This window comes from Pan paniscus, chromosome 4, assembly GCF_029289425.2.
Source record: "Pan paniscus chromosome 4, NHGRI_mPanPan1-v2.0_pri, whole genome shotgun sequence".
NCBI lineage: Eukaryota > Metazoa > Chordata > Mammalia > Primates > Hominidae > Pan > Pan paniscus.
This window is the reverse complement of record NC_073253.2, coordinates 155,424,140-155,436,663: the sequence shown is the minus strand read 5'-3', so window position 1 is coordinate 155,436,663 and position 12,524 is coordinate 155,424,140. Positions and strand designations below refer to the sequence as shown.

General features: G+C 48.5%; 1 protein-coding gene and 1 pseudogene across 1 annotated transcript in view; both read right to left on the bottom strand.

Annotated features, from left to right (window-relative positions):
• Positions 1–2,382: 2,382 nt before the first annotated feature.
• Positions 2,383–8,721, bottom strand: LOC112439858 (low molecular weight phosphotyrosine protein phosphatase-like; annotated as a pseudogene).
• A 2,167-nt stretch (positions 8,722–10,888) lies between these two features.
• FABP6 (fatty acid binding protein 6) overlaps positions 10,889–12,524 on the bottom strand; it is a 42,678-nt gene continuing 41,042 nt past the window's right edge. The window contains exon 6 of the mRNA XM_008972409.3: positions 10,889–12,381. Coding sequence (XP_008970657.1) covers positions 12,328–12,381 — 54 coding nt within the window. The 3' untranslated portion in view covers positions 10,889–12,327. The remainder of the gene's footprint in view (positions 12,382–12,524) is intronic.

The following is a 12,524-nucleotide window of genomic DNA, read 5'->3' as shown; positions in this document are numbered from 1 at the left end:
ACATAAACTTAATGATCACACCACTTACCAGCTGTTGGAAGGCAGTTGACCCAACCTCTCTCTGAACCTCCATCTTGTCACCTGTTAAAATGGGAGTGATAACAGACCTTGCCTCACAGGGTTCTTAAGAGGATTAAATAACATAATGTACATCAAGGCCAGTACCTCCAAAAAAGGAGATAATTATTATATTTCTTCAAGCATAAGATCAGCTTTTTGTAAGATGCACTATTATTTTATGCACTAATAAGACTTTTTAGAAAACTAAATCATGAGGCAGTTTTCAAGATACCATTGATTATATGTTGCATTCTGATTTCAGAAGTGTTACATGTCAAAATATGTATATGTAGAATTGATGAGATATAGCATCAGCTGTTATGAAAAATGTCAGATTCGTACTCCTCCTTGAAGGGAGTCTCACTCAAGACTTCTGTCTTGCCCTCTATCTACCCAGCTTCCAGCAGGAGAACCACCCCAGAGAGCCGGTGTCACTGTGGGGCTGAGACATTTGCTAAGTGCAGATGCCTTCAATTAGACAATTGGGGGAGGAATGGGAAGATGAGCTCAGGGCCTGAGGCTGCAGCCCAGACCCAGGAGTGTGTTTGACACCGCCAAGGGCGGGGCTGAGGGCAGTGCTCACCACCCGCTGTGTGCAAGGCTAGGCGAGGCAGGAAGCTCTAAGTTTTGGGGATTCAGAGACAAGGCAAGTCTTGGGTTTACCAAGAGCACCCACCTCACTTTGGACAAATCCCTCCCTCTTTGGGCTTCCATTTCTCCATCTGTTAGTATGGAGATGGTCAAGTTGGTGGATGGTTCTAAGCTCTTGGGGTGGGGGGAGACTGTGCCACAGAGGCTGTGACCTCTGTGGCCTTCAGCCAGAGGGATCCACTTGTATTTCTTCCACCCTTGGGCACTCCCATGTAAGATTGTGTTAATTCCCATGCTGGAGTTCAGCTATGAAAGCTTTAAAAAGCACAAAGATAGTCTTAAAGTTCCTCCCAGGGCTGGCATCAGGTTAAACTCAGAGGTTTTCAAGCCTGAGCAAGCTGCAGAATGACCTGGAGCCTTCTCTAGGAGGGGTGGGGACCTGGAATCTGCACTTCAGCCAGCTTCTTGGTCATTCAGGCATATGATTTCTTTGTTTGTTTTTTCTATTTCAGTTGTATTTTTATAACTCCCCAGTTTATTTTGATTTTTTAAATTTTTAATTTTTTTTTTTTTTTGAGACAGGGTCTCACTCTGTGGCCCAGGCTAGAGTGCAGTGGCACAGTCACAGCTCACTGCAGCTTCAACCTTCTGGGCTCAAGTGATCCTCCCACCTCAGCCTCCTGAGCAGCTGGGACTACAGGCACCTGTCACCATACCCAGCTAATTTTGGTATTTTTTGTAGAGATGAGGTTTCACCATGTTGTCCAGGCTGGTCTCAGACTCCTGAGCTCAAGCAGTCTGACTGCCTCGGCCTCCCAAAGTGCTGAGATTACAAGTATAAGCCACTACGCCTGGTCCAGTTTGTTTTGAAAAGTATTTTCTGACATCTCTATGAATTTAACAGAATTATCTCAAAGTACACAGAAATTACCTGTATTTGCCAGTAAATATGAAATGCTGATGAAAGAATACTTAATATACCAATATTTAAGCATGTCAACATAATAGAACTTTTTCCACCTTTTAAAATTATTTTTCCCACCTAACCCAATTTATATTTGACATTTGGGTTACATGTGCATATAGAAACAGATCTATTCCACAACTGACCATAGATAAACTAGCATACAAGTGTCCTTTCTGGATGTAATTAAGTTTCAGAGGCAGCATGGTTCAAATGGGAGCAAATCAGCTGACCTCCTCATGAAATACACTAGGCAAAAAATCAAGAAGTATTAAAGTTGCTAAAGACTGATTCCAGATCTTTTATTTCTTCCTTTTTCTTTTTAATTTTGAGACAGGATCTCACTCTGTCGCCCAGGCTGGAGTACAGTGGTCCGATCTCGGCTCACTGCAACCTCTGCTTCCCAGGTTCAAGCAATTCTCCTGCCTCAACTTCTCAGGTAGCTGGGAGTACTGGTGCGTGCCACCATGCCCAGCTAATTTTTGTATTTTTAGCAGAGACAGGGTTTCACCTTGTTGGCCAGGCTGGTCTCAAACTCCTGGCCTCAAGTGATCCACCCGCCTCGGCCTCCCAAAATGCTGGGATTACAGGCATAAGCCACCCGCCCAGCCTCTTCCCTATCTTTTAAATATACAAGTGTGCACTGTGGGTGTGTGTGAATTAAAACGATTCTGGACTGTGAGCTCCTATGGGCGGGGCTATTGTCACTCTATAAAAAGCCCTAGGGCAAAAAGATGGAGGTAGTGCAGGGAGCAGAGGGCGCCTGTCCTCCATCCAGCCATCATCAAACCCACTGAAGAGGCAGACCCGATTAAGTCTTAGTGGGTTAGGTGTTGACCTGGGCCTTCAAGGGAGGTTTTACTCCACTGTGTTTTATTTTGTTGTTTTATGTCATTTGTTCCACTATTTTTGTAACTGGGGCAAAGTGAGAGGTTCAGCTAATCTAAGAACACTTAATATACCCCAGAAACTGTCTGAATCAATTATTTTTATTCTTCTGCCAAACACAACTGATTTCCATCTGCAATTATTTTTTAAGGTAAGAAACAGTCAGTGAAGAAAGAGCTGGGTTAGCTTGCCCACTGAGAGATGCAGAGCGGAAGGCTGGGGTCTAGTCAGGTTGGCCGCAGCAGGGTACAGAGCAGCCTTGGTGGGCTTCCTGCAAGAACGTTCTGCAGCACCTGACACGCTGCTGGTACACCGTCTCAAAAGGCAGCCATTTCCATAATAGGGATCTGCATTAGTAAGTTGGTTTTGTGATCACAGCTCCCAAGTAGTTCAATTTTAGCTTTGCAGTTTTTAACTTCATTGCTTTTTCTATTCCTATCTCTGCTGGGTAATGTGGCTCATGGGAATGTTGTGTCTCTTCATGCAGCTGTGCCCTCGGTAGTCAGGGGATTCCCTATCTCGTACCCAGACATCACCACACTGTCTACCCTCCAATTCTCTGAAATGTTTTTTTTTTTTTTTTTTGAGCCAGAGTCTCGCTCTGTCGCCCAGGCTGGAGTGCAGTGGCGCAATCTTGACTCAGTGCAACCTCCACCTCCCGGGTTCAACCGATTCTCCTGCCTCAGCCTCCCGCTTAGCTGGATTACAGGTATATGCCACCATGCCCAGCTAATTTTTGTATTTTTAGTAGAGACGGGGTTTCATCATATTGGTCAGGCTGATCTCAAACTCCTAACCTCAGGTGATCTGCCCGCCTTGGCCTCCCAAAGTACTGGGATTACAGGCATGAGCCACTGCACGCAGGACTTTGAAATGTTTTGATCTGAAAACTGCTTCTGCAGTGGGTGACCAACAGATGTTACCCAGACACACAAACAGCACCGACTTAGGCACCTGCTCTCCCATCTTTACGTGCACAAAGGTACCCAGAGATTGCCTGTGTGATTTCTTTGAAGAAACATTGAAGGATTAACTGTGCAGGAACTGGTTCCCAAACTCAAATGAGAGTAAGGAAGTAGCATCCCTGTCTGAATGTCAACCATTTGAGTCCTAGACCTCAACTTTGTTCTATACTTAGTATTTCTTTGTTCTATGCAGCATTTCTCTGGCTTAGCTGAGTGAAGGGCTAGGACACCCAGACTTCTTTTCTAAGAAGAATCTGCTTCTTTCCAAACTAACACTGCAGACTAAATGCCTGGATTTGGCTTAGAGTCAGGGTTCCAGTTCCTTCTGCCCTCCAGGTTCAAAGCCCATCTCTCCAAAGCTGTTTCTGCTCTTCCTCTTAGTCCTTGTGGGACTGGCTCCTCACCCTTATTATTATTATTATTATTTTTTTTTTTCTGAGACACAGTTGCTCTGTCACCCAGGCTGGAATGCAGTGGCACCATCTCAGCTCACGGCAGCCTCCACCTCCTGGGTTCAAGTAATTATCCTGCCTCACCCTCTCGGGTAGCTGAGATTACAGGCAAGCGCCGCCATGCCAGACTAATTTTTGTATTTTTAGTAGAGACAAGGTTTCACCATGCTGGCCAGGCTGGTCTCACACTCCTGACCTCAGGCGATCCGCCTGCCTTGGCCTTTCAAAGTGCTAGGATTATGGGCGTGAGCCACAGTGCCTGGCCTGCTGCTCACCCTTTATATCAGTGATTCTCAACAGGGGTCATTTTGCCCCCCAGGGGACATTTGGCAATGTCTGGACACCCATTTGGTTGTTGTAACTGAGGGGGGCTACTACCAGCATATAGCGAGTAGAGGTCCAGGATGTTGCTAACCATCCTACACTGCACAAGAGAGCCCCTCATGGCAAAAAACTGTCCAGCTCCAAATGGCAATAGTGCTGAGGCTAAGAAACCCTGCCGTAGGTCTCAGCTCACGTGCTACCTCCCGAACAGGCCTCTGTAACAACCCTAGTCATTCTCTCATTAGCTGTTGATTTTCTTCATGGTATTCAAACCATCTGAAATGACCGAATTAATTTGTTTACCTGATTTGATGGCTGTGCCTAAACTACCTCCCCTCCCACCACCCCATATAATAATAGCTCCTGGTGGTGGTGGCAGTAGTCATCACAGCTAACATTTATTAAGTACTTACTGTGTTTCAGGCATCTGCTCATATTATTTCTTACAGCCATCCTAGTAACCCTACAAAATAGGAAGTATTATTAGCTGTGTTTTACAGATCAGAAAATAAGGGCACAGAGAGGTTATTTGCCTAAGGACAGCAGCGGCAGTGAAGGAGCCACAGTTCAACCCCACGCCCCAGCATCCTGTGCTCCTGACCCAGTGGCTTCGGAGTGCAAGAGGTAAAGTCTCCGTGGCTGGCCCAGCTGGCCATCCACTCACCTGGTAGGGAACACCCCACTAGGACAGAACAATGGACGTGGGTTCATAAAAGCAAAGAGTTGCCTGGCGTTCACACTCCTGATTCATGGCCGGGGTTCTCAGAGCATGCTCACCAGCAGAGACAGAACCGTAGTTCCTTGCACATCTGCCACTGGCTAACAAGATTTGCGGCTCCATCTGTCTGCTTCTAACATGCTCAGATCTGGGAGGGGCTCCCTGAGCTCCCAGCCCCATCTGTGAAGGTGAAGACCTGGGACCAGGCTTGGGGCCTCCCCAGAGCTTCCCCCAGGAGGGGACCTGCCTCAGTGCTGGCTCAGACCAGTTCCAGGCACCATCCAGCTTGTCAAGCAGCCCAAGGAGCTGCCCTCCTCCTTGCCAGCAATCAGCATCCTTGTATTTCTGAGGCAATCCCTGGCACCAGGTGCCTGGAAGAGAATCTTAGCAGCCCTCATGAACCAGGATCTGTTCCTCAGAGTAGACCCTTGTGAACCGAATTTCAGCAGAAGACACCAAAGCATTTGGTAGGTGTCTCAGGTCCAAATGCCCGCCAGGGCCAGGTAGGTACCATAAGTGTGCAAATACAGCTGGATGACTGACAGTGCGAGGTGGTGGGGACTGTGTTGAGCTATAAAGCCAGTGTTTCCCTAAAGGATATGATGTCTATTCAGCTCCTACCTGGTATTATCTTTCTTTTTTTTTTTTCTTTTGTTTTTTTTGAGACGGAGTCTTGCTCTGTCACCCAGGCTGGAATGCAGCGGCGCAATCTCGGCCCACTGCAAACTCCGCCTCCTGGGTTCACGCCATTCTCCTGCCTCAGGCTCCCCAGAAGCTGGGACTACAGGTGCAGGCTGCCACGCCCTGCTAATTTTTTTGTAATTTTAGTAGTGACAGGGTTTCACCTTGTTAGCCAGGATGGTCTCAATCTCCTGACCTCGTGATCCGCCTGCCTCGGCTTCCCAAAGTGCTGGGATTACAGGTGTGAGCCACCACCCCCAGCCCCTACCTGGTATTATCTTTCAGAGATGTAAGCTCCATGTTTCCAGAGAAACTGGGAATCTGTGCTTTCTAGGAAATTAATTTTTAAAATTTTTTTTAATTAAATTTAAAACATTTTAACAAATAGAAAGTCAATAAAACATTTTAAGTTAGAGTGGAATCTAGGCTGGGTGCAGTGGCTCACACCTGTAATCCCAGCACTTTGAGAGGCCGAGGCAGGTGGATCACCTGAGATCAGGAGTTCGAGACCAGCCTGGCCAACATGAAACCGTCTCTCTACTAAAAATACAAAAAATTAGCCAGGCATGGTGGCAGGCACCTGTAATCCCAGCTACTTGGGAGGCTGAGGCAGGAGAATCACTTGAACCAGGGAGGCAGAGGTTGCAGTGAGTGGAGATGGCGCCACTGCACTCCAGCCTGGGTAATAAGAGTGAAACTCCATCTAAAAAAAAAAAAAAAAAGAAGAAGTGCAATCTAGACAAGAATGCAGGGCCTGAGAGGTGAGAGGTCTGAGTGTGTCTGGTCTTGACGATAGCCATCCCTCCATTCTGAACCTCTGTCTCCTCATTTTAAAGGGAAGGGTGCCAACCTAGTCTGTGGTTCAGGTGTATGGTAAGGAAGCCTGGAACACATGGTATTATCATTCAGCAGTGAATTCCACAAGGAACACCGGAAATAAGTGGACCCCCCCTTCTTTAGGGCACAGGTGAGACAGCTCCACCTCTCCCCAACCCAGCTCCCACTTCAAAGGAAGAATTCAAGTGGCCAGGCTTCTGTTGGGCCAGCTCTGGCTGGTTCTAGGCCCCTGCCCTTATCAGAGACACACAGGCAGGACATCTGGGAAGTCAGGCCTTCTGCTGCTCCCAACTGTGTGGACTTAGGCAGGTCATTTCCCTTTTCTAGAGCTCAGTTTCTCCATCTGTAAATGAGAGGGTGGGACTGGAATGGTCTCCCAGGTCATACCTGGCAGGGGAGCACATCCCAGTGGCAGTCCATGGTCTTCTTACCTAGAGTCAGGTCCAGCAGGTCTGAGATGGGAGGTTTCCCAGGAGAGGCTCGTGCACAGCCAGGCTTGGACACTGCTCCCTGCTCTGAAGCCCTACCCTGTATGTGCCAGTTCTCACCAGTAGACGTTTCAAGAAGAGCCCTGGCCGGGCGCAGTGGCTCACGCCTGTAATCCCAGCACTTTGGGAGGCCAAGGCGGACGGATCACAAGGTCAGGAGATCAAGACCATCCTGGCTAACACGGTGAAACCCTGTCTGTACTAAAAATACAAAAAGTAAAATAAAAGCCGGGCGTGGTGGCGGGCACCTGTTGTCCCAGCTGGAGGCTGAGGCAGCAGAATGGCGTGAACCCGGGAGGCGGAGCTTGCAGTGAGCCGAGATTGTGCCACTGCACTCCAGCCTGGGCGACACAGCAAATCTCCGTCTCAAAAAAAAAAAAAAAAAAAGAAGAAGAGCCCTTAATAGCTCCTTTGTACACGCTTACTATGTGGCAGGCCCTGTCTTTGGCACTTTCCTCATGCTCTTATCCTTACTCCTCTTTTGTCCTCACAACGCCACCGTGAGCTAGTTGGATTATCACCATTGCCTAGATGACGATACTGAGGATCGTGGAGGCCGAAGATCTCGCCATGCCATGTCACCCTGGGTGACACACAGCCACACAAAGGCCCAATCACTCAAGATTTCACTGCTCCTTCCCCCCAAACACATCAGGTATCCAAGGAATGACAGGCAGGTGGCAGAGTGCCACCTAATGGTGATCTTTTATTTATTTATTTATTTATTTATTTATTTATTTAAAGACATTGTCTGACTCTGTCCCCCAGGCTGGAGTGCAGTGGAGTGTGCAGTGGCACGATCTCAGCACACTGCAACCTCTGCCTCCTGGGCTCAAGCCATCCTCCCACCTCAGCCTCCCAAGTGGCTGGGACTAAAGATGCCCACCACCAAGCCCAGCTAAATTTTTTGCATGTTTTGTAGAGACAGGGTTTCACCATGTTGTCCAGGCTGGTCTCAAACTCCTGAGCTCAAGCGATCTGCCCACCTCAGTCTCCCAAAGTGCTTGGATTACAAGCATAAGCCACTGCGCCCAGCCCTAGTGGTGATCTTTAAAGATGCTATGAGTAGCTCCCAAGTTCACTAAAGGAGCTTGCCAGGAGGGAGGCAGGTGCCCTGGCACAGTGGGAAAGATGACTCCCAAATGTCAGGGTGAAGGTCATGGAGAGCCTGTGGTAAAGGGCACCTGAACCAGGTCTGTGGAATGGGGAGTCTTTCCAGCATCTTGCACAGTGCAGCAAATAATGAAGCCAGTCTAACTTTCTGGGAGTCATGAGCATGGATAAATTAAAAAAAAAAATTGTTTTTGAAACGGGATTTCACTCTGTCACCCAGGCAACAATGCAGTGGTGTAATGATGGCCACTGCAGCCTCGACCTCCTCGGGCTCAGGTGATTGTCCCACCTCATCCTCCCAAGTAGCTGGGACTAAAGGCATGTGCTACCACGCCCGGCTAACTTTTGTATTTTTTGTAGAGATGGGGTTTCACCATGTTGCCCAGGCTGGTCTTGAACTTCTGGCTCAATGGTCTGCCTGCCTTGGCCTCCCAAAGCAGGGATTTTTACCCTTTATCCTTGTAACTCCTCTGTGACCAAGGAAGGGAAGGTCTTACTAATTCATTTTACACATGACCAAGATGAGGCTCAGAGAGGTCCAGTGACTCACAAGTTAGTGACAGAGGCACTCCTAACCCTTTGATTGCACTCACCTGAGAGTGATGGTTGTGATGATGGAGGTGATGGTAGAAGCTAACATTGAGTGACTTTGTAGCAAGTCCATTAGGTAAGTACAGTTGTTATTCCCATTTACAGGTGAGGAAACTGAGGCTCAGAGAAATGGATGAACTTACCCCAAGGTGACACAGCTACTAGGTGATAAAGAAAAGATTCAAATCCTGGTAATGTGACTCCAAAACCAAAGCTCTATTTTTTTTTTTTTTTTTTTTGAGACGGAGTCTCGTTCTGTCACCCAGGCTGGAGTGTGATGGCACATCTTGGCTCACTGCAGCCTCCACCTCCTGGGTTCAAGTGATTCTCCTGCCTCAGCCTCCCAAGTAGTTGAGATTACAGGCACACGCTACCACACGTGGCTAATTTTTGTATTTTTAGTAGAGATGGGGTTTCACTGTGTTGGCCAGGCTGGTCTCGAACTCCTGACCTCAGGTGATCCACCTGCCTCAGCATCCCAAAGTGCTGGGATTACAGGTGTGAGCCACCGTGCCTGGCCCCAGAGCTCTTTTTTTTGAGACCGGGTCTCTCTCTGTCGCCCAGGCTGGAATGCAGTGGTGCAATCATGTCTCACTGCAGCCTTGACTTTCCCAGGCCCATTCTATCCTCCCACCACAGCCCCCCAAGTAGCTGGGACCACAGGCATGTGCCACCATGCCCAACTAATGTTTTAATTTTTTTTGTAGAGATGAAGTCTCCTTATGTTCTCGAACTCCTGGGCTCAAACGATCCTCCTGTCTCGGCCTCCAAAAGTACTGGGATTACAGGTGGGAGCCACCACACCCAGCCCAGAGTCAAAGCTCTTAACCACCGGCTCTTCTGGCTGAGGAATCCTCCCTGCCAAGATGCCAGCGACGTAGGTGCTTTTCTCCAGCTCACCTTACTCCATTTACCCACACTGAGAAACTGTAGCTCCATCAGTGAGTGAAGCCCACACCTGCATTACTACTCTCAGAGACTCACTCACTCTCTGCTGCGTGACTTTGGATGAATTTCTTTTCCTCTCTGAGCCTCAGTTTCCACGTCTGTGAAATACAGAGTTTAAACTAGTGGAGAGCTGAGGTCCTGCTTTTCCATAGTCTATGAATCTGTGAGTTTATAAGAATACAGGCTTAAGAATTTCTCCCCTGGCTGGGGGCTGTGGCTTATGCCTGTAATCCCAACACTTTGGGAGGCCTAGACATGGGGATCACGAGGTCAGGAGATCAAGACCATCCTCACCAACATGGTGAAACCCCGTCTCTACTAAAAATACAAAAAATTAGCTGGGCGTGGTGGCGCGTGCCTGTACTCATGGGGCTGAGGCGGGAGAATCGCTTGAACCAGGGAGTCAGAGGTTGCAGTGACCCGAGATCATGTTACTGCACTCCAGCCTGGTGACAGAACAAGACTCTGTCTCAAAAAAAAAAAAAAAAAAAAAAAGAATTTCTCCCCTGCCAACAATTTGAATTTGTCCTTGAATCAATTACAGGAGTGAAAATTCTCTCTTATCTCTTCTGTCTCTCCCTCCCTCCATCTCTCTCTCTCTCTCCTCTTCCTTCCTCTTTCTCTCTCTCCCCTTGTCTCAATTTTCAGCCTAATTATAGTTAACTCTGTTATTTAGAGGCTTATTATCCAAGCTCATTATGAGTAATTATTCATTCTGGAGGGGAAACAGCAACACTGCTAGTTTAATTTAATGCTTACCTAGTTCACTAAATTAGTAATAAGTCTTGGCAAAACGGTGGAATTCATGGGTCCTTGCTGGATGGGTGGGTGGGGAGAGGCTGTGTATTGTTCTTAGAAAGATAAACAAGGTTTCAGAGCAGAATGTGGGAGGAGGCAAGAGAAGGCTGCCTGTGACCTGGGCTGTGACATCTGTCCAGGTTGAGGCTGGCCCACAAGAGTGAAAGGCTGCAAATTGCACAGAGCTGGAAGGACCTTAGGTCAGGTAGCACTTATTAGGCCCCTTCTGTGTGCCATACCCTGTGCAAAGCTCTGGACAAACCTTATTCCTTATGTGTCACGTATGGGACTTGTACATTCGAAAAAATGTAAGTACTACCTGCCTTCGGTAATTCAATTCTTATAGTGAGTACATTCTCCTTTCAGTAGTCTCTCAGGAATTTTGATGAGTTAAGGATAAATTTTCCCATTTGATACCACTATGTCTTTTACCTCTCTCACCCTTTTCACAAAAGGAAGCCTTAGGCCCAGGTCCTTGGGCATGCAACAGAATCTAGCTAGAAGTCAACATTGTTCAGCTATGACTTTTTAAATAGTTTTAGTCTACTTATGGCAAATAACAGTGGTTGTCTATGTATGGAAGTGACGTGATTTTCCATTATAGTAAAAATAAGTGAATTGTCCTATAGAAAAATATAGGGTAGCCGGGCGTGGTGGCTCACGTCTGTAATCCTAACACTTTGGGAGGCCGAGGCAGATGGATCACCTGAGGTCAGAAGTTTGAGACCAGGCTGACCAACATGGAGAAACCCTGTCTCTACTAAAAATACAAAATTAGCCAGGCGTGGTGGCGCATGCCTGTAATCCCAGCTACTTGGGAGGCTGAGGCAGGAGAATAGCTTGAGCCCAGGAGGTGGAGGTTGCAGTGAGCCAAGATTGTGCCATTGCACTCCAGCCTGGGTAACAAGGGCAAAACTCCGTCTCAAAAAAAAGAAAAATATTGGGTAAAAAAGAAGTCAAGGTGGTACCCAGATGTGGTAACATTTCCAAGGAGAGAGGAGGATGAAAAAAGTCCCCTTCAGGACTCTGGATTAGAGATTGTCCCAGGACAGCTGCCAAACCCAAATGCTGCCTCAGAATGCTTCTCAACCCAGGACACCAGGCACCAGATGTCTGGGTGACCCCGCCCCCCCCTTCCCAGCCCCCCATAGCCTCTCAAAGTTCTTCCCAGGCACCCCGCCCAAACCCTATGAGTCAAAACCAGGACACTCCAGTCCCTCCTGTCCCTCCTATCACCCCCATTGCCCCTTTGCCATCTCATAGACCACTGATTCCCCTCAGCCCGTCATTGGTCCTCCTGGACCCCCTTTGTACCCCTCAGTGGGTAAACTGAGGACCAAAGGGATGACTCCACAGTGAATAACAGCAGAGCCCCGGCCAAGCTGAAACAGCTTCCCTGGGCGAGCTCTGGTCCATCCCCACTTTGAGCCTTGGAGCCCAGCAGCCGGGGCCCTTCCTAGAGGTACAGCTCCCACCCCACAACCCCCAAGTCCTGATATGCCTGGCCTGTGGCCCATCCGAGAATCAGTGCATTACCCTTCCCAGCTGACTTTGTCTCCATAAAGGAGGCTTCAAGCAGCACAGAGTAGTGGGTGGCAGAGTGGGGCAAGGGGCCACAGAAGTGTGCCCACCATGCTTCCTGTGCGCCACCTTCAGCCTCACCCAGGGGCAGGAGCATTGCAGTCATCCACATTCATGTCTTCCTCCGCCATGACATGAATCCCACAGGGATCTCAGGGTCAATGTGTGGCCCATGTGGCCACCCTTGGGGGCTTTCCCACCCTCACCCAGCCAGAGGCCATCCCAAGACACCAGAAAAGAAAAACAAAGAGGTTCTGGAGCGAGCAGCGTCTGTCCTTATATCAGTTTTATTGGTGGGTTTGTAGCTCCCTGGGCCGGGCCTGGCTGCTTAGGCCAGTCTCTTGCTCACGCGCTCATAGGTCACGCCTCCGATGGTGGAGACCTGAAAGAAGCAGCCAGGACAGAGGGAGTCAGTGCCCCACCCCAAGGTAGCCAGGAGGCACCGCTGAAGGAAGATGAGCCTCCAATCCCAGCCTTGAGTAGATAAGAGTCAGGCGCACCACTTCTTTGGGCCTCAGTTTCCCA